Consider the following 19,718-nt stretch of genomic DNA (forward strand, 5'->3'; position numbering starts at 1 on the left):
CTGTTTGTGTGCTGTGCAGATCTACAACCTGCCTCGAACCTTTAGCTGCCAAACCAGAGAAAATTAAGCAAGCTGCATGGGAGGGTCTGGTTAAAAAAAACATCTCTTTTTTTGAGCTGAATTTCTGTGTTAGTCTTTGCTTTATCTGCATGAGAGTAGCTCTGGGGGCTGCAGTCTGAGCTGCCCCTCACATACGCAGCCCCAGATGTCAGTTGAGGATCTTGGGCATTCAGTGGAGACTGCTGTAGGATTTTTGCAAAGGATGTGGAAGTCAAATGTCTCTAAATGAATGCTAATTCTTCTAATTAATAATGTCAGAGGAGCTGCCCTTTCTCTTTCCTATGATAGCTGTGAAGGAAGATGCACCTAATATGCTGAGAGCTTTGTGTACCTCATTATACAGCTGTTCTTTATAGCCTAATTTAAAGAGAAGTTTCAACTATTTTATGGTTTGGAGATGGAATTTAACCGTGCTGTGAATTAATGCCAGCTGCTGTAACTTAGGACTGGGCCACAGCTTTATGCCACAGCACCAGCTTGGCACTTAGATGTCCTTATGTTTGCTCTTTGTTTAGGGATAACTTTCCTTACAGCTGGCTTGATCCTTTTGGAGCCTCCTTCAAGCCCATGTTATTTTCAGTGACACTGAGTCGCTGCACTGCCCAACAGGATCTGTTCTAGTCATGAAAACTGCCACTTAAATCAACTCTAAAGCAAACTTTGCAGCATTCTTTCTTTCAAAGGAAGAAAAGTAATTTAGAGCAACACCTGATTAATTCATGCAGGCTCTTTATTTGAGTTGCCTCTAAAATACACACAAAGGATGTTCAGCTGATGTTGAAATGTTAACTGAGTGCTTTTGTTAGAAAAGCCTCCAAAAAGAGAAAGCTGTGATACAATAAACTTTCCAAGTTATGTGGTGAAAGCCCCAATCTTTTGTATCCCCAGACATAATTTAGGAGGCCAGGAGAAGTGCACTCATCTTTGATGTTTCTTGATGCTTCAGCAGAATGTGCAATTAATTGGAACGTTGGAAAGAACTTGAAAGAGCTTAGCTGGAATCCCTTGGAGTACATCTCACTTAACAGACAGTTGGGGAGGGATTTTCACTCCAGTGCTGCTGATGTTACATCTCTCTTTGTTTCTGGTTTGTGACCAAGCAAGAGTGTTGAAACTTTGGCAAGCAGTGTTTGAAGTATTAGAGGATTGTGTGCCAGGTCTTTTCCATGGTGGAAAAAGAAACAGGTCTTGGATGTAAATCCTTAATCATGATTGAGCTTACCAGTTGGTGCTGAATTGTATCTTCTGAGTCATATGATATCCTCTCTGAAACTCTGGCACTTCAAATGGCAGGCAGGGCTTTAACTAACAGTTGACAGGTACCTAAACTAAGCATGTTTCGTTTTTCCTTCTTATCTAACACCTCTGATCACTCTTCAGAGTAGAGCCTTTGCTGATTTAAACCACCATCGCTCTAGAGAGCTTGTTGTAAGGTCACAGAATCAGTCAGGGTTGGAAGGGACCACAAGGATCAGCCAGTTCCAACTGCCCTGCCATGGCAGGGACACTCTACCCTAGAGCAGGCTGCCCACAGCCTCATCCAGCCTGGCCTTAAACACCTCCAGGGATTTGGCCTCAGCCACTTCCCTGGGCAACCCATTCCAGGCTGTCACCACTCTCCTGCTGAATGACTTCCTCCTCACATCCAGTCTGGCCCAAAGGAGGTTGAGGCTAGATGTTAGGAAATACTTCTTTACTGCAAGGGTTCTCAAGCATTGGGATGGTCTGCCCAGGGCAGTGGTGGAGCCACCATCCCTGGGGGTGTTTAAGCAGCCTGATGTGGACCCTCCAGTATTGCATGATCTTGGAGATCTCTTCCAAGCAGACATACTCTGTGATGCCAACAAGTCCAGTATGGAATCACAGGCACATGCAGGTTGGCAAAGCTCCTCAGGAGCACCAAGTCCAGCCTAGAACCCCACTCTACAAGATTCACCTTAAACCATAGCCCTAAGCACCACATCCAAACCACCCTTAAACACAGCCAGGGTGGGTGACTCCACCACCTCCCTGGGCAGCTCATTCCAGTCCCTGACCACTCTCTCCATGAAAACCTTTTTCTGATGTCTCCCAGGCTTTCTTTTGAAGCAGTAACTTCATGAAACCCAAACCTGGTACCCCAAACCTGGAAACCTTTAGAGAGAAGGCATGAGCCTGCCCCCACACTTACAGGCTGCACTGTGTGACTTGGCTGGCACTGCTGGTATTGCTTGGGTGCTTCCTTGAGGCACACACAGCATGGAACACCTGCAGGATGGACACCCCAATCATCCAGGGTGGCATTTCTTAACCTTGACAATGACTTTTGTAGATAGATTTCTGTTTCATTCACATAAAGAAAGAGGAATATCATAGAACAACTCCTGGAACTGAGGGTTTCACCTCCCCATGTGGAGCTGCTTTCAGTTCTGTTGTGCCAGAAGTAATGAAACTCATTGGACTCCTTCAAGATAATTTCTGTGCATCTTCATTTAAAAGTAAAAAGCCCTCCTCACACTCCAGATGGTGCTGAATGTTAGGAGGAAGTTCTTCACAGAGAGTGATTGGCATTGGAATGGGCTGCCTAGGGAGGTGGTGGAGGCACCGTCCCTGGAGGTCTTCAAGAAAAGCCTGGATGAGGCACTCAGTGCCATGGTCTGGTTGACTGGATAGGGCTGGGTGCTAGGTTGGCCTGGATGATCTTGGAGGTCTCTTCCAACCTGCATGATTCTATGACCTCCCAGGTTAGAGAAATGCTGCCCTTCCATTTCTCCCCTTAGCTCACGTCCATGGATGGGCTTAGGAAGCCAGGCCCTTTACTTGTAGTGTGTAGTCTGCTGCGTGGGTGTGATGTGCAGCTATGGGCAGTGCAGGTTTTAAAGGGAACAAACTTTTCTTACCTCCTGTTCCTCACAGCATTTTAATCCTTGCAATGTGTGGTGGTTTGTGGTCAGTGGCAAACGAGGCTCATTCTGCTCTATTCACTAAAACACATGGAATGTCATTAAAGGTCCATTAAATCTTTGTTCAGGCCCCTTAACTCCTCTGCTTGCTTATTAATCTGTTGATAAAAATCTCCCAAGTTATCATTAATGGTGGAGTTTTCCCTCTGGAGCCACACTTCTGCCACACTTGGCCTTGGGAACTCAATGTTTTGGGCATGATTCATGAGTTGATTAGTAAGGACTTTTGCCTCAAAGCAAACCCATTAGGGTTTATCATGCATGACTCAAAGGCTATATATCACACCCGCTCCTCTAAGAGTCATTCTCCCCAGATAAAGTCAGTGAGAACTACACCCAGAGTATAAATTAGCTCTTTTTGACTAGAATAAATATGCTGTTCTTTGGAGGAGTTGTATTTAACTTCTCTGGTTTTATTGCTCTTTCTGCTGAAGGTAGAGCTCTTTCAGAGCCACTAAAAGCAGCTTGTTGGCTATCACATCTAATTAAAGTCTTGCATTTTACTAGTGTTCCAACAGTGTTACATTTCTGTTTCCTTAGGACTTATTTAGCTTTAACAGTGGAACACTTCACAATGTCATCAAAGGCCTCTTTTTTTTTTTTCTTTTGTTTTCTTTATTTTTTAATTTTATTAGAAGATGTGTTCCAAAAATGTCTGCAGCAGTTAGCTGTGCTTGGGAAGGCTGTCCTAGGATTGCTGCCACAACTCCTCCTGCATTTTGGGCTGTGGTAGCAATTAGTTGCTGGAGTCTGGGACAGCCAGTTTGGGGCAGAAGTAGATAAAAATTGCTCCTGTCTCCTGTGAGGTTGTTTTTAGTGTGTGTGGAGGGAGTTAGAATGTATGAATAGTGCAAACAACAGAGCTCTCACAAGGCAAAGAGGAAGTGCATGGTGTAGCTGTGGGATCTCATTGCTGGCTACAGCTCCCTGAAGGGAGGCTGTAGCCAGGTGGGGTTGGGCTCTGCTGCCAGGCAGCCAGCAACAGAGCAAGGGGACAGAGTCTGAAGCTGTGCCAGGGGAGGTCTAGGCTGGATGTTAGGAGGAAGTTGTTGTCAGAGAGAGTGATTGGCATTGGAATGGGCTGCCCAGGGAGGTGGTGGAGTGGCTGTGGCTGGAGATGTTGAAGCCAATCCTGGCTGGGGCACTTAGTGCCATGGTCTGGTTGCTTGGCCAGGGCTGGGTGCTAGGTTGGACTGGCTGAGCTTGGAGCTCTCTTCCAACCTGCTTGATTCTGTGATTCTATTTAACAGCAAATTTGCCTCGAACTAGCACAGATTGTATGAGAGATGTGATTTTATTATCCCTCTGCCCTGCATCCTAACTGTGATTGTTGCTTTAGAGCTGTTACACCAACAGAGGATTCTCCAAGTGATGAATCTGTCCTTGGGGGTGAAGGCATTTTACTCTCCCGTGTGTAAAGGCAGTGGCAGGCAGAAATGTATGCCCCTCCTGTGGTGTGAAAGTGCTTTAGCTCTTCTTGGGACGTTTGTTTAGTAGTGGGGGGAAAACAATATTCTTGTGCAGAGGTAGAACTTGTGTCTTCAGCCTGGCATGAGCTCACCAGCATGTATCTGAGGGCTCCCTGCAGGCACTGGAAGAACCTACCTGCATTCAAATGAATGTAAATGGAAGCAGTCCCCTGCTTGGCTCTGTGTATCTACTGCTGCTTCTGCATTCATGGCACACTCCAGAGGAGCTGAGGTAGGATTTGCTGGGTGTTGCTGCCTAGCAGAGTACAGCATTAGGCTTATGGATTCCTGGAGAAATAGTAATTAAAAAAAGCCAGCGTGGACATTTCATTAAAGACCTTTTGCTTTGTGCCTGTTCCTCGCAGTCAGCTCGGAGCTGCTGTTCTAGCCAACACCTCTCTGAGGAAAAATGTGACTTGTGTGGTCATTCTCCCAATTTAGAGCCTTTTATTAAAGGTACAGTTTATGTTGGAGTTAAACTCTTGGTTAAATCTGTAAACTGACAGAAACAAAAGGGAAAAGAACTTTTCTCTCCGTTTCTTCTTGCCAGTTGGCATCTCAACAGGTCTGTTTTATGTTTCAGTTGTGCATAACTTCCACACAGCTTGCACACAGTAGGTATTTCTGCCTTGTGAAGCCTTTAATTATTCTGCTGTGGATAATTTAAACCACCCTGAAAAGGAAAGAGGTGATGGGTGTAGGAGAGGTTGGTGTGATGAGTGGCAGGGGTCAGAAGTAAAGAAGGAGGACGACTGTAATGATGTTTCAAGGTTTGTGTTGAAGGTTCTGCCCATCCTGCTTACCTTGAGCTTTTTGACAAACTTTTGATGGCAGTTTGTTCAAGTTACAGGCAGGGTATGATTTAAAACTCATAGAATGGCTTCTGTTGAAAGGGACCTCAGAGCTCATCTGCTTCAACCTCCCCACCATGGGCAGGGACACCTCTCAGCTAGACTCAGCTGCTCAAGACCTCATCCAGCCTGGCCTTCAGCATCTCCAGGGAGGAGCAGCCACAGCCTCCCTGGGCAGCCTATTCCACTGTCTCACCACCCTTCTACTGACAGACTTCTTCCTCAGCTCCAGTCTATCCCTGCTCTCCCTCAGGTCCAAACCATTCCCCCTTGGCCTGCCTCTAGACACCCTCAGGAAAAGTCCCTCTGCAGCCTTCCTGTAGGATTCCTTCAGGCATTGGCAGACAGCTCTGAGGTTCCTTCAGACTCTTCTCTTCTCCAGGCTGCACACCCCCAGATCCCTCAGCCTATCTGTGATTCTGTGTTGATTGAACAGGACTGACTGGTTGGTTGGACTGGATGATTTTTGGAGGTCTCTTCCAAACTGGTTGGTTCTATAATTCTGTCCTCATAGCAGAGCTACTCCAGCCCTTGGGTCATATTTGTGGCCCTCCTCTGGACTCCTTCCACTATTTCTGTGTCCTTATGATGGGAACACCAGAACTGGAGGCAGGGTTGGAGGTGTGGTCTCATCAGAGCAGAGTCAAGGGGCACAATCCCCTCTCTTGCCCTGCTGCCCACACTCCTCTTGATCTAGACTAGGGGACTGTGGCCAGCAGGTCAAGAGAGGTCTTAAAGTTGTTTGCTTGAGTGCCTTGTTGGATGAACAAGCAAGACACTGAACTGTTGGGATGTCAGCTTTTCATTCTGACTTACTTTCCCGGGAAACCTTTGGGTCCAGACAGGGAATATCAGGCATGGGTGCTGAAGACTCTACTTGCCATGCTAAATTTCCTGGGACATGGAAAGTCACAGAGAGAGTGACTGGCATTGGAATGGGCTGCCCCGGGAGGTGCTGGAGTCGCTGTGCCTGGAGGTGTTCAGGCAAAGCCTGGCTGGGGCACTTAGTGCCATGGTCTGGTTGATTGGCCAGGGCTGGGTGCTAGGTTGTGCTGGCTGAGCTTGGAGGTCTCTCCTGGAACCTTTGAGAGGCCTCTCTCAACCTGGTTGATGCTATGGGAAGGAGAAGTGTAGGAAAAGACCTTTCTGCATCTCAGGAGCTGGCGTTTTTAAGAGGAATCATTCAATTTCCCTTTAGGAAACGTGGAAGTGTTTGGTATGGATAACCTGAGTTTTGATCCCCTCCACTGTACAGGCTCTTCAAGGCAGTCTGCTTGGGAAAAGCAGCACCTATTAAAGGCCTTTGAATCAGAGTCTTTCATCTCACAATGTGTCTATTTACTGCTGTCAGGGGGCTTGTAATATAGTTAGCTTGAAGAGGTTAACAAGCATACCTTGGAGTGTTAGTTTTATTTTCTGGCCTGTGACAAGTAGCAAAATCCCATTCCACAACTGAGGAGCATTATGATGTTAAAATGTTCATTTGTTCTGCATTCCATGAGAATTGGATTTTTTTCCTTGTGCACTGGCCCATGCTTTTTGTATCAAACCTATAATTTAAACACTACACCCTAGAAAGGCCCTAAATTAGTAACCTTTTGCCTTTGTTACCTTAATTACAGCTCATTATTTAGTACTTAAAGACCAACCTCTAGCTATTGGTTAAATATTTGCTAGCTAATTAGATTTGTCATGTTAAAGAAAAACAGTAGCCCTCTCCTCTGTTCTGGTTTGAATGGGCTTGAGAAAATTCCATGCATTGCTGCAGCAAAAGGCAACTTTTTGGTCTTTCTCTTTCTTATTACATTTATTTTCTTCTTTTTTTTTTTGGTTGCTGTTCATTCCTCCTAATGAGAATTTCATCCTGTGTTAGCTGTCTGGTTACATTCCAGCAGGCAATTTGCAAGCCTGTCTCCAAACCAATCTGTTAGAGCTAAGGTTTGTGTTTTCAGGGTGTTCTGTGCTTTCTGCCTCCCACCTATTGCTTTTTAGCTTTTATTAGCATCTGATACACTCAATTCCTTTTCCACTTTGGAAAGAAAACGGGAAGCAGATCATTTGTTGGCCACTTTATTAGGGTGGATTGAAATGTTTGGGTTCTTTATTGTATAAGAAATAAGAGTCCTGGAGTTTTGCCTTTCTGTTTTGGTAACAGCCCTGATGTTGCTTTCAGTTGTGAAATAGATCGTTCCAGCAGAGTGCAGCAAAAGACAAATGTTGTAAATATGTTTAGCTTTGCTGTCAAGAGTTGGCACACTCTGAGGGAAGGGGGAAAAAAAAAAAGGAAGCACTTGGATAAGGAGCTCCTAATTCCTAAAATACCAAGTAAATTATGGAGGAGCTGCATGAGAAGGCTGCGGTTTAGTTAAGTCCTTCCTGCAGGTTTTTCCTTCTGCAGCTCTGAGACGGTAGGAGAAGTTACCAGGAAAATAGGAGTTAAAGAAGTGCTAATATGTAGTGAATAATCCAAGCCCAAGAGCTCTCAAGTGTTAACTGGTAAATAGAAACAGGGCTTGGAATTGTAAGTAGCTAAGGTCTCTGAGGAGACCTTATCATGGCCTTCCAGTACCTGAAGGGGGCTACAGGAAAGCTGGGAAGGGACTTTTTAGGGTGTTGGGTAGTGATAGGGCTGTGGGAAGTGGAGCAGAGCTGGAAGTGGTTAGATTCAGATTAGATGTTAGGAAGAAGTTCTTCACCATGAGGGTAGTGTGACACTGTCACAGGTTGCCCAGGGAGGTGGTGGTAACCTCACCCCAGGAGGTGTTTAAGGCCAGGCTGAATGTGGCTCTGGGCAACCTGATCTAATGTGAAGTGTCCCTGCAGGGGGGTTGGAACTAGATGATCCTTGAGGTCCTTTCCAACCCTGACAGTTCTATGATTATCTATGATTCTACAAGTCACAGAATCAGCCAGGCTGGAAGAGAGCTCCAAGCTCAGCCAGCCAACCTAGCACCCAGCCCTGCCCAACCAACCAGACCATGGCACTAAGTGCCCCAGCCAGGCTTGGCTTCAACACCTCCAGCCACAGAGACTCCACCACCTCCCTGGGCAGCCCATTCCAATGCCAATCACTCTCTCTGACAACAACTTCCTCCTCACATCCAGCCTAGACCTGCCCTGGCACAGCTTGAGGCTGTGTCCCCTTGTTCTGTTGCTGGCTGCCTGGTTAGTGATGCAGGCTGGACTGCAAGCTGGTAGAGGTGTTGAGATCACAACTGGGATTTCTTCCCTTCTTCCCCATCTTTAAACTCTGAGGCTCCCCTGCCTTATATACTTTTAGCTACTAAGTTTTTGGTTGATTTGTTTGATGTTCTTTTTCCTTCTTGTTGTTTTGATTTTTTTAGGTACTTTGGTGGGTTTTATTGTCCTGTTTGGTTGCTTAGAAGTTAGTAAGACTAACTTCTGTAAGAAGTAGTAAGAGACTAGATGAGGCAGTTACTGCCATGGTCTAGTTGACTGGACAAGGCTGGGTGCTAGGTTGGACTGGATGAGCTTGGAGGTCTCTTCCAACCTGCCTGATTCTATGATTCTAAGACTTTTGGGCCTTTATTTCACTATAACACAGAGAAGTTTTCCTCAGCCTTTTGAAGGTTTGCTTTAAGTGACATCATTAAGAAAAGTCTGTGTAGTTACCTTGACTCTCCAAAAATGCACCTTAGAGTAGTGTGCAAATGCTACTGTCTGGATAATTTGTGTCATTCTAATTTAGTCTTGGAAACAGTTCTGAACAAAGCAAAAGGCTTCCTTGTGCCTAAACTCTCTACAGTAGATCTTTTTTTTCTTCATATAGGCAGAACTGCTGCATATTAGCAAGAGTAGTGAAGAAGCCACCTGGAATTAGGGTTTTTTTTATAGCACTAAAACTAGTAGTAGCTTTCAGAAGCTGAAAAGAGGAACCACAGTCTTAAAATGTATTAATGAATGCATTTAGCTAAGATAAAAAATGAATATGAGGAGATTCAGAGACTGAAAGCTAAAATGGATCTCTAGAATGTTGTTCAAGAGATCCCCAAGGAATGTAGTTTTCCTTTACCCATCTGTTAAAATGTCTCTAATTGAAATCAAGCAATATTTTCTTACTAACAGCTTCTAGTTTTGTTCCCATGTCAGAATCTGGATTTAGAGCCCTAAGCAGGCATATGTTTTCACTGTTTGGGTTGCAGCCTGATCCTCTGGTCCTCCTGATCCTGGGTTTCAACATGCCTTGCGCTGCCAAAGTTAAAGTGGGAAGCGTTCCCAGACGAATTTGTTCTCAGCTCATTTATCAACATGAGCAGGTCAAATGGGAGGCTGAGGATGGGAGTGAGTCTGGGATCCCCAACCAGTCGTTTGTGGGCACTGGAGAGCCATCATCCACTCAGCATGGCCTCCTGCCCTTCAGTGGGTTCCCTTCTCTTGCCATCACTGGCCCCTTCCTGACACCTTTGCCTGGGAGAAGTGTGGGATATTGCTTGCTGCCCTACTCCCTTTCTCTTCCTCCTCACTGGTCGCATGAGGACAGTTCACAGAATCACAGAGTGTCAGGGACAAGATCTAGTCCAGTCTCCCTGCAGACCAAAGTCACTGATGCCAGTTCCTCTGGGCTCAGCCAGAGAAGTAATCAATGGAGCGATTACTGCTGCCATCCTGGAGGAGCAGGGATGTTTGCTGGGAGAGGTATCAGAGCAGGATTTTAGGAGGCTATCTCAGCATTCTGATCTCCTGCAACCACTAGATCCCAGATTTTCCCATGTCCTCTGGCTCTGGCAGCTCTAGCTCACCACCTCTGATATATGCTGAGCAATTTTCTTCTCAAATGGCAGTAAAAGAGAGGTTCTGTTGGAGCTGGAAGTGCCTGGGTTTGGTTCTGATTGGAATCTTTAATGCAATGTGCATTAAAGATGCTGTGCAAGCACAGAGCAAAGCTTCCCTCTTGATTTTTCTCCAGAAACGTTGCCAGATCCCACCCAAGGGTTGAATTTTAGCAAATTGAGTTGGGTAAGGATGGAGGTCAGAGCAGTGAGAACGTGGAGGTACTGAGGAAAGCTGTTACACAAGAAGAGGATTCTGGAGTCATTTGTTGGCTTTTCTAACACTGCTTTTTGTTGGAGTTTTTGGATCTGCCTCAGTCTGTATTCTGAAGGGAATTACTTACTGACCTTTCCCATACCAGCAGATATTAACTGAGCAGGAGTGGTGTGAAGCTCCTCTAGGATTTTTCTTGCCTCAGGTTTGGTTTAAAGGACTTCCTTTACAAGCAAGCAAAGGGGAATGTATTGAAGAATCACTGACTAATGAGGCACTGTGACTGTTGGAATGTCATCATTCTTGTCATTTTCCAGAGAGCATTGTCAGCTTTACCAAACTGAAGTCAGCAAATATTGTGGAGAGAAGCTTCACATTCCCTCTGGAGAGTGTGGGACATGTGGCAATGGCTAATTTTAGGGCTGCCTTACAGTATTCCTTCTTTTAGCATTTCTTTGGTGGTGGCACAGTGTGGCCACACTCGTTGGAACCCTTCTCTGCAGGCAGTCCACACTAAAAATACCAATCATTGCCTTAAATATTGTACAGTTTCATGCAGTAGCTCTCTGTTCTTTTTTTAACATAATGGATACCTTCACCCTGGCTTTATACATCCTTCTGTGCCGTTTAGTTGTTGGAACAAGGGAAGGTAGAAAACAAGTAGCTTCTCCATGTTTTCACAGGATATTAGAGGTTGGAAAGGACCTCCAGAGATCATTGAGTCCAACTCCCCTGCCAGAGCAGGATCACCCCGGGTAGTTGGCACAGGAATGCATCCAGGTGGGGTTTGAAAGTCTCCAGAGAAGGAGACTCCACAACCTCTCTGGGCAGCCTGCTCCAGGGCTGTGTAACTCTCACTGTAAAGCAGTTTGTCCTCGTGTTGAGGTGAAACCTTCTCTGTTCCAGTCTGTAGCTGCTGCTCCTTGGCTTATTGCTGCTGACCACCAAAAAGAGCTTGGTCCCAGCCACTTGACACCCACCCATCAGATACTGATATTGATCAGATCTTCTCTCAGCCTTCTCTCCTCCAGACAAAACAGCCCCAGGGCTCTCAGCCTCTCTCCATAGGAGAAATGCTCAAGCCCCCCAATCATCCTCATGGCTCTTCACTGGACTGTCTCCAGCAGGTCCCTGTCTCTCTTGACCTGGGGAGCCCAAAACTGTCCACTCACTGCCGTTCATCCCACCCACACCGATGGGATGTGCCACTGATGCTCTCATCCATCATGACCTGCGGTTACCTGAAGGGAGGCTGTAGCCAGGTGGGGTTGGGCTCTTCTGCCAGGCACCCAGCAGCAGAACAAGGGGACAGTCTCTCAAATTGTGCCAGGGCAGGTCTAGGCTGGATGCGAGGAGGAAGTTGTTGTCAGAGAGAGTGATTGGCATTGGAATGGGCTGCCCAGGGAGGTGGTGGAGTGGCTGTGCCTGGAGGTGTTGAAGCCAAGCCTGGCTGGGGCACTTAGTGCCATGGTCTGGTTGGTTGGGCAGGGCTGGGTGCTAGGTTGGGCTAGCTGAGCTTGGAGGTCTCTTCCAGCCTGGTTAATTCTATGATGATTTTATGATTGTATGGCCACTACCAACCTGAACATGCATGCACAGACAAAGGCAAGGATAGATGTGCTGGCATCTCATTCATTTATCCTGCCAGAGAAGGATTTTGGCCAGGATGGAAACACATTAGGTTCATACAAGTCTTACCACTGATTTCCTAAGGCAGAAGTACTGTGTGCAGTTCTGGAGCCCCCAACACAAGAAGGAGATGGAACTGCTGAAGGGAGTCCAGAGGAGGCCACGAAGGTGCTCAGAGGGCTGCAGCATTTTCCAGGAGCATTGCTTTAATGCTATAAACCCAGATACTTGAAACTGGCACTGATAACAGTCAGGAGCTGGCCTCTGACTTCTCCTTCTGGCTGCCTACCTGCCAGCTGAGTGGGATTTCTGTAGCTTGGTTTTAATTGCCAGCTGATTGATGAGTTCTGCTAGGAAGAGCACGAGTAGGGCTGAAATGGCAATCTGCACAGCCTGCAGAGTTTACAGATGGCTGGGGTTAGAAGTGTCAGTCCTGAGATCTAATAATATTAATAAGAGACCTTGCAGACAGTCAGAAAGGCTCTTTGGGTTGAGGAGATTTGGGGTTGAGAATGACACCTTGATAATTATCATAATGGTAGTTGCAGACTAGTTGTGAAATGAATATATGAAGTTGTTAGCCTGAGAGCCACTTCGTGTAAGTAGCAGAATAAAGATTTCAGAAGCTCAGCAGAGTGGGAAGGATCTTGGAGGTCTCTTCCAACCTGGTTGATTCTATGGCTCAGCTGCAGTGAGCTGGCTCAGGGAGCTTTCTTGAGACAAGGAGAAGGTGAAATGATAACTTGAATGGAATATGATGTGCCTATGACTTCTTTGGTTCAGCACTGATGCAGACTATACCTCGCTGGATAGGGACTGACTCTAGCACATGGACTGCCTACAGAGCAAGAGGGGAGCTTGAGGGCCCTGGAATACAGAGCTGTCTTTGTTACCCTGATAGCAGACCCTTTGCAGTCTTCGTTTGGACCTTCCTAGCGGGGGGTATCTATGATCTGCACAGAGCCTGACTGTTGCTGGAGGCTGTGGGGCAACAGGAAAGGAGATCTGAACCTAGGATGGATTTGTGAAGCTCAGAAGAGAGGGATGGGTGCAGACTGTTTTGAAGTCAGGTTTTGTGTAGGAAAGCATTTTACTGCTGGTGGGACTAAGAGGTCAGTCTCAGCTCATGGGAGGGGATGTGTGTGTGAATGGCTGTTGCTGTTGGGGAAGGAAATAGGAGTTTAGGGAGACTGGGACCTAAGGAAAGATGGGTGAGATGACACACTGAAGAGAATCTGGGAATTCCAGACAGGAGGAGGCAGTTTTTTAACACATCCTACTGTGTCTTGGTTTCTGAATCCCAAGGATTGATTTCTGGAGGCCTAGAAACGATTTAAACCAGGAATTGGATGGTTAGATTTTGTGTGACTGGGAGGAAAAAGAGGATGCAGGGAAAGAAAAGCCAGCAAGCACAGAAGCTAGTCATGCTTCAAAGCCATACTAACTACTTGGTAGAGATAAAGCACCACTTCTGCTGCCTTTTAGCCTTTTGTCACAGTTGACTCTTTTCATCTAGCAAAGATAATAAATGAATCATCATCAAATATTTGTGTTTGAAAGCTTCTTCCTCGCTTCTGCAGCAAGAGTATTTATTTTCCATCAGCCCATTACAGTGCAACATTGATTGGTGCAGGTACTGCATTATTCATGCTGCTCTAGTTTCATCCCATTAGCGATGCCAGCAGCGTGGTGGATTCTGCAGCGCTAATCTTGTGTGAAGAGCCTTTGTGTGGCCACTCGCGCTGCGGTTCACATCCCCTCTCACGTCTAGTGACAAGACAGGGGGGGACAGCAGCACCTCATTGATACTACTCAGACTTTGTTTCCCCTTTCCTCCCCCCCCCCGGGTGCAGTGAGAATCATAAATGTGCTGTAGACCTATAAACAGAGCTGTGAAAGGCAGGACGTGGCTCGGAACTGGTTTATTTTAGGTTCTTGCCTGCTATCTTTGGTTTCCTGATAGCTAAAATGTGCTTGGGAGAGCCAAAGAGCTGAAACCATCACGGTACCAAAATAACAAGAGCAGAATTAAACCCAGGCTGCAGATAGAAAAGTCTGGCATTTGAGCCCGTGTGTGTGATCCTAGGGGGATAATTTTGATCTTGTAAACTGTTGTGTGTGTAGGCTTGCTTGAAATGTGCTGTAAAGACAAGAGTTCAGTGTGGTTGAGGTGACTGAAGGTTTATCTCATGCTAGGAGTGAAAAAAAACAAGGCCTTTTTGATTTCAAACTTTAGCATTTGCTTCTTCAGCCTTTAGCACAGGGATTCCTTTTCATGTGCAACAGGCAACAGGCCCAGCCCAATGTCCATCACATGCAAGGATCTGGTTATGAGGATCACAGGATATTAGGGGTTGGAAGGGACCCAAGGAGATCGTTGAGTCCAACCCCTTTGCCAGAGCAGGACCATACAATCTAGCCCAGGTCACACAGGAACACATCCAGACAGGCCTGGAAAGGCTCCAGAGAAGGAGACTCCACAACCTCTCTGGGCAGCCTGTGCCAGGGCTCTGGGACCCTTCCAGGAAAGAAGTTCCCTCTTGTGTTGAGCTGCAACCTCCTGTGCTGCAGCTTCCATCCATTGCTGCTTGTCCTGTGCCAGGGAGCAGTGAGCAGAGCCTGACCAGCCCTCAGGTGTTTGTAAACATTAATTCAATCCCCTCTCAGTCTTCTCTTCTCTATAGACTGAGCAGCCCCAGGTCCTTCAGCCTCTCCTCATCAGGCAGTCCCCTCATAATCCTCGTGGCCCTCCCCTGGACCCTCTCTAGCAGATCCCTGTCCCTCTTCAACTGGGGAGCCCCAAACTGAAGGCAGTGCTCAAGATGAGGTCTCAGCAGGGCAGAGTAGAGGGAGAGGAGAACCTCCCTTGATCTGCTGGACACACTCTGCTTAATACACCCCAACATCCCACTGGCCCTCTTGGCCACAAGGGCACATTGCTGTGCCATGGGTAACTTGTTAGCCACCAGCTTAAAAACACTTAGGGTTTCTTTTTGAGTTGATGTGTGAGAAATGGACTTCCCCAGTCACTATTCTGAGAATCCAGGCTGTAAAAAACCAAAAAACCAACCTGAAAATCTCTAGACAGATTCCCACAGATCTGAGGTGAGTGAAGATGAAGTTAAAAAAAGTCCTGTGGTTTCCAAATATTTGGGATGTGGAATTGCAAGGCATAAAAGCCCAACCCCCACAAATCAAAATTAGAAGTTTGGAGAATTTTATTTTTCACATCTTTCCATTATTTTTTTTTTGTTTTAAAGCAGCTGTGTAAACAGAGAATGCTTTAAAAAAACCCTCTCATGCTCTAAGGTGAACGTGTCAGGAAGGAGAAATGGTTAGCATCTGTGAAACTATTTCTCTAGATTTTTATCTTTGCAGGCAGGCAGAGATGTCTGAAAAATAGGAAGGTTGCAGATCAAGCAAACAGATTCCAGGGGTTGTGAAGAAACAAGAGATGTGAGGTGGCAAAAGCTCAAGGTTTTAAAGGACAACTAATAGGGAATGAGAGAAGCAGCTTGAGGTACAGAAGGGTCAGATTCAGTAGTTGAGGAAGTGCATACCACAGGCAGAGCTGGATCTGAAAAGAGAACCTTGGGTGCACTGATTGCTGAGAAGCTCCCCATGGCCTGGCAGTGCCCTCATGCAGCCCAGCAGGCAGCTGAACACCTCCAGGCACAGCGACTCCAGCACCTCCCTGGGCAGCCCATTCCAATGCCAGTCACTCTCTCTGTGACTTTCCATGTCCCAGGAAATTTAGCATGGCAAGTAGAGTCTTCAGCACCCATGCCTGATATTCCCTGTCTGGACCCAAAGGTTTCCTGGGAAAGTAAGTCAGAATGAAAAGCTGACATCCCAACAGTTCAGTGTCTTGCTTGTTCATCCAACAAGGCACTCAAGCAAACAACTTTAAGACCTCTCTTGACCTGCTGGCCACAGTCCCCTAGGCTAGATCAAGAGGAGTGTGGGCAGCAGGGCAAGAGAGAGGATTGTGTCTGCTGAGACCTCACCTCAAATACTGCCTCCAGTTCTGGGGTTTCCAGTGTAAGGACACAGAGCTGCTGGAGGGAGTCCAGAGGAGGCCACAAAGATGAGCTAAGAGCTGGAGCAGCTCTGCTGTGAAGACAGGCTGAGGGAGCTGGGGGTGTTCAACCTGGAGAGGAAAAGACTCAGGGGGGCCTTAGAACTGCCTGCCAGTGCCTGAAGGGATCCTGCAGGAAGGCTGCAGAGAGACTTTTCCTAAGGGAGTCTAGAGACAAGATAAGGGGGAATGATTTGAAGCCAAGACAGAGCAGGGTTAGACTGGAGGTTGGACTGGATGATCTTGGAGGTCTCTTCCAACCTGGTTGATTCTATGGAGCAGAGAAGGAAATTCTTCAGTGTGAGTGTGGTGAGAGCCTGGAATAGGCTGCCTAGAAAGGCTGTGGCAGCCTCCTCCGTGGGGGTGTTGAAGGCCAGGCTGGATGAAGCCTTGAGCAGCTGAGTCTAGTTGAGAGGTGTCCCTGCCTGTGGTGGGGAGGTTAGAGTAGAAGATCTCTGAGGTCCCTTCCTACCTGAGCCATTCTGTGAGTAGGAGTCACAAGTTAAAATGAACCCCAAGGGGGAGGCTTGGGCAAGTCAGTGTTTTTGGTTGAATGTGTGTGCTTATTCCAGGGGGCATGGATGCACTTAGAGCTCTGTTAAGGCCTGGGGAAAAGGTTCTTCAGCAGATGCTGAATGTTCCAAAAGCTTCTTGTCTCATGTGCATGCAGATTTTCTTTCTGTTTCTCTGGATGCTGGAGCTTATGTCAATAAAACACCTTTTAGAGCCTAAACTGAGATAGGGAAAACTCTGATATTTATAGCAACATTATGTTTTTTTCCATATATATTTTTTTAGTGAGGTGTTGAATAGATTTTAATCCACAAAATGTGGGTAAGTGGCAATTTTCAGAGAGCCCTTACATATATTAAGGCTTTCTTAGACTTTACATCAGCTTTTTAGAGGATAGACTTTGATTCATTGCCTCATAGGCTTATGTCAGGTTTTCAGAAGCATTTTAATTACCCAAACATTTCATCTTCATTAGTTGCAGCATGCATCTATCACAGCAGACAATTGTAACTGTTTTAGAAGCATTTATCAAAGCCCTAATTAAAGCAGTATGGGCTGGACCTCTTTGCAAAAACAAAAGAGTCTTCAAGCAGATGGTTCAAAAGTTGGTGCAACCCCTCCCTGCTCCATACAAATGTTGGGGATGTTCATTTTCAGTGTCAGGCCATAGTTCTGTACTGCTCAGGGCAGGGGCAACAGACCAGCAAGTTAGCCTGGGGAACCCATCCTCTCTATGTATGAGATTGATTTGTCCTTATTACATTGTTTTGTTTGTGGGATGCTCTCTTCCCTCAGGATCACAGAGACATCCAGGTTGGCAAAGCCCCCTAGGAGTACCAAGGTCAGCCTAGAACCCTACTCTACAAGATTCACCCTAAACCATAGCCCTAAGCACCACATCCAAACCACCCTTAACACAGCCAAGGTGGGTGACTCTGCCACCTCCCTGGGCAGCTCATTCCAGTCCCTGACCACTCTCTCCATGAAAACCTTTTTCTGCTGTCTCCCAGGCTTTCTTTTGAAGCAGTAGTTTCATGGAAACCCAAACCTGGAACCCCAAACCTGGAAACCTTTAGAGAGAAGGCATGAGCCTGTCCCCACACTTACAGGCTGCACTGTGTGACTTGGCTGGCACTGCTGGCATTGCTTGGGTGGCTTCCTTGAGGCACACACAGCATGGAACACCTGCAGGATGGACACCCCAATCATGCAGGGTGGCATTTCTTAACCTTGACAATGACTTTTGTAGATAAATTTCTGTTTCATTCACATAAAGAAAGAGGAATATCATAGAACAACTCCTGGAACTGAGGGTTTCACCTCCCCATGTGGAGCTTCTTTCAGTTCTGTTGTGCCAGAAGTAATGAAACTCAAAAAATCATCCAGTCCAACCCTCAGGAGCTGCTTGATTCTGACATCATCAGTGTCTCCTGCAGCTACTTCTCTTTGCTTGCTCCCACTTTTTCTGTGTTCTTCTCTTCTGCCACGTTTCAGTAGCCTCTTGCATGATTTGTGTTTGCCCTGCACAGGATGCCATAGCACAGGTTGTCATCTGAATAGTCATTGTTGGAAGCGATCAACTGTGTTTTTCTTCTGCAGCTTTCTCTTAATCCAATGTCTTTAAGCACCTACAAACCCAGATGCATGCCAGGGGCTGGAAGGGACCTCGAAAGATCATCCAGTCTAACCCTCAGGAACTGCCTGATTCTGGCATCCTCAGTGTCTCCTGCAGCTACTTCTTCTTGCTTGCTCCCACTTCTCCTGTGTTCTTTTCTTTAGCCTCTTGCATGGTTTGCATTTGCCCTGCGCACAGATTGCTGTTCCTTATTCCGAAGCTCCTTTCTGTTCCCTGGAGCTGCTGAGGTGTTGTTTTTTTTTTGACTAAGTATTTTTTTTTCATATCAAAAGTGCTGAGTCACTGAAATAAGCCTATTGACTGCTGTAGTTTCTGGGTGTTCAGACTTGTAGTTGTTAGGAAGTTCTATTCAAGCATTTTCTCTCCACGGCCTACGTAAGGATTTCTTTATTCCTGCTATAATGTGTACTGGGCTGTAGTTCTTAAGGCCAAAGGAGAAGATTGGAAGGGTGACATTTTCCAGTCAAGCTACAGGAATGTTTGACTTGAACTCTTATTTTCCACTCCTCATCTTCTTTATTTCAATGGTTTTGTCTTGTCCACATTGAGAGCAGGCCCAGACTCAAGCCCCACAGAGTGAAAAGGGCTCAAAAATGGAAGTGTCTTGAAAATTCTGCTGGGAAGTTTTAGCACTTTCTGCTTCTCTTCAGATCTGACAATTGCCAAATATTCTACACAAGGCAAATGTTAACATCTGCACTCTTCTATTAATTGCATGGCCTCAAGCTGAGGCTGGGGAGGTTTAGTTAGGATCTTGGGAAGAAGTTTTTCGTGGAGAGAGTGGTCAGGCAGTGGAATGAGCTGCCCAGGGAGGTGGTGGAGCCACCCACCCCTGGATGTGTTTAAGGGTGGTTTGGCTGTGGTGCTTGGGGCTATGGTTTCAGGTGCATCTTGTAGAGTAGGGTTCTAGGTTGGACTTGGTGCTCCTGAGGGGCTTTGCCAACCTGCCTGTGTCTGTGATCCTGTATTTCCCAAGCTGTTATGTCGGTGTGGTTTGGTATCATTAGAAGTACAGAAACTAAGTCACATTTCCATGCATTAGCAAAACCTGAGTCCTTGCTCCCAGCCTGCTGCCCTCAACCTTGTGTTCCCTTCCCAGCTCAATTCTGAGAGGACCCATTCCAGTGCCTGTCAGATTCCCCCCTTGGAGAAGGGGCCCTTGGGATAAAGCCTGCCCAGGAGCTGCACAGCTCAGAGCTGCAGTGCTGTGTTTTGCATGGCTCACAGCTGGCATTAGCAGAACTTGAATCCTTGCTCCCAGCCTGCTGCCCTCAACCTTGCATTCCCTTCCCAGCCAAATTCTAAGGGGACTCCAGCTATTTATTTAAGAATTCATAGCACAACAGCAGTTAGAGCCGAGAGCATCAGAGATACCTGTGTTCACTTCACACTACATTCATCTTGTAGCTCAAAGTGTCACATTCACTGCAGTGCTAGCAGATGAGCTCTTTGACAGGAAAATGCCTTTTTTTCTTTCCCCCTCCCCCCCTTCCCTCCTCCACAAGTAGGGCTTTATGGACAGGAGGTAGCATAGCT

At 46.5% G+C, this 19,718-nt stretch overlaps 1 protein-coding gene across 10 annotated transcripts in view; it reads left to right on the forward strand.

The window, feature by feature from the left end:
* The window catches only part of BBS9 (Bardet-Biedl syndrome 9), a 230,463-nt gene that overhangs the window by 58,802 nt on the left and 151,943 nt on the right, over positions 1-19,718 (forward strand). Inside the window, exon 20 of one of the 10 annotated variants that reach the window (XM_064169886.1) lies at positions 6,521-6,635. The exons of the other annotated variants lie outside the window; for them this stretch is intronic. Within the exon in view, the coding sequence (XP_064025956.1) occupies positions 6,521-6,553 (33 nt within the window). The 3' untranslated portion in view covers positions 6,554-6,635. Of the gene's footprint in view, positions 1-6,520; positions 6,636-19,718 lie in introns of those variants that run through there. 10 annotated transcript variants of the gene reach the window in all.

Source organism: Pogoniulus pusillus, chromosome 32, assembly GCF_015220805.1.
Source record: "Pogoniulus pusillus isolate bPogPus1 chromosome 32, bPogPus1.pri, whole genome shotgun sequence".
NCBI classification, from domain to species: Eukaryota; Metazoa; Chordata; class Aves; order Piciformes; family Lybiidae; genus Pogoniulus; species Pogoniulus pusillus.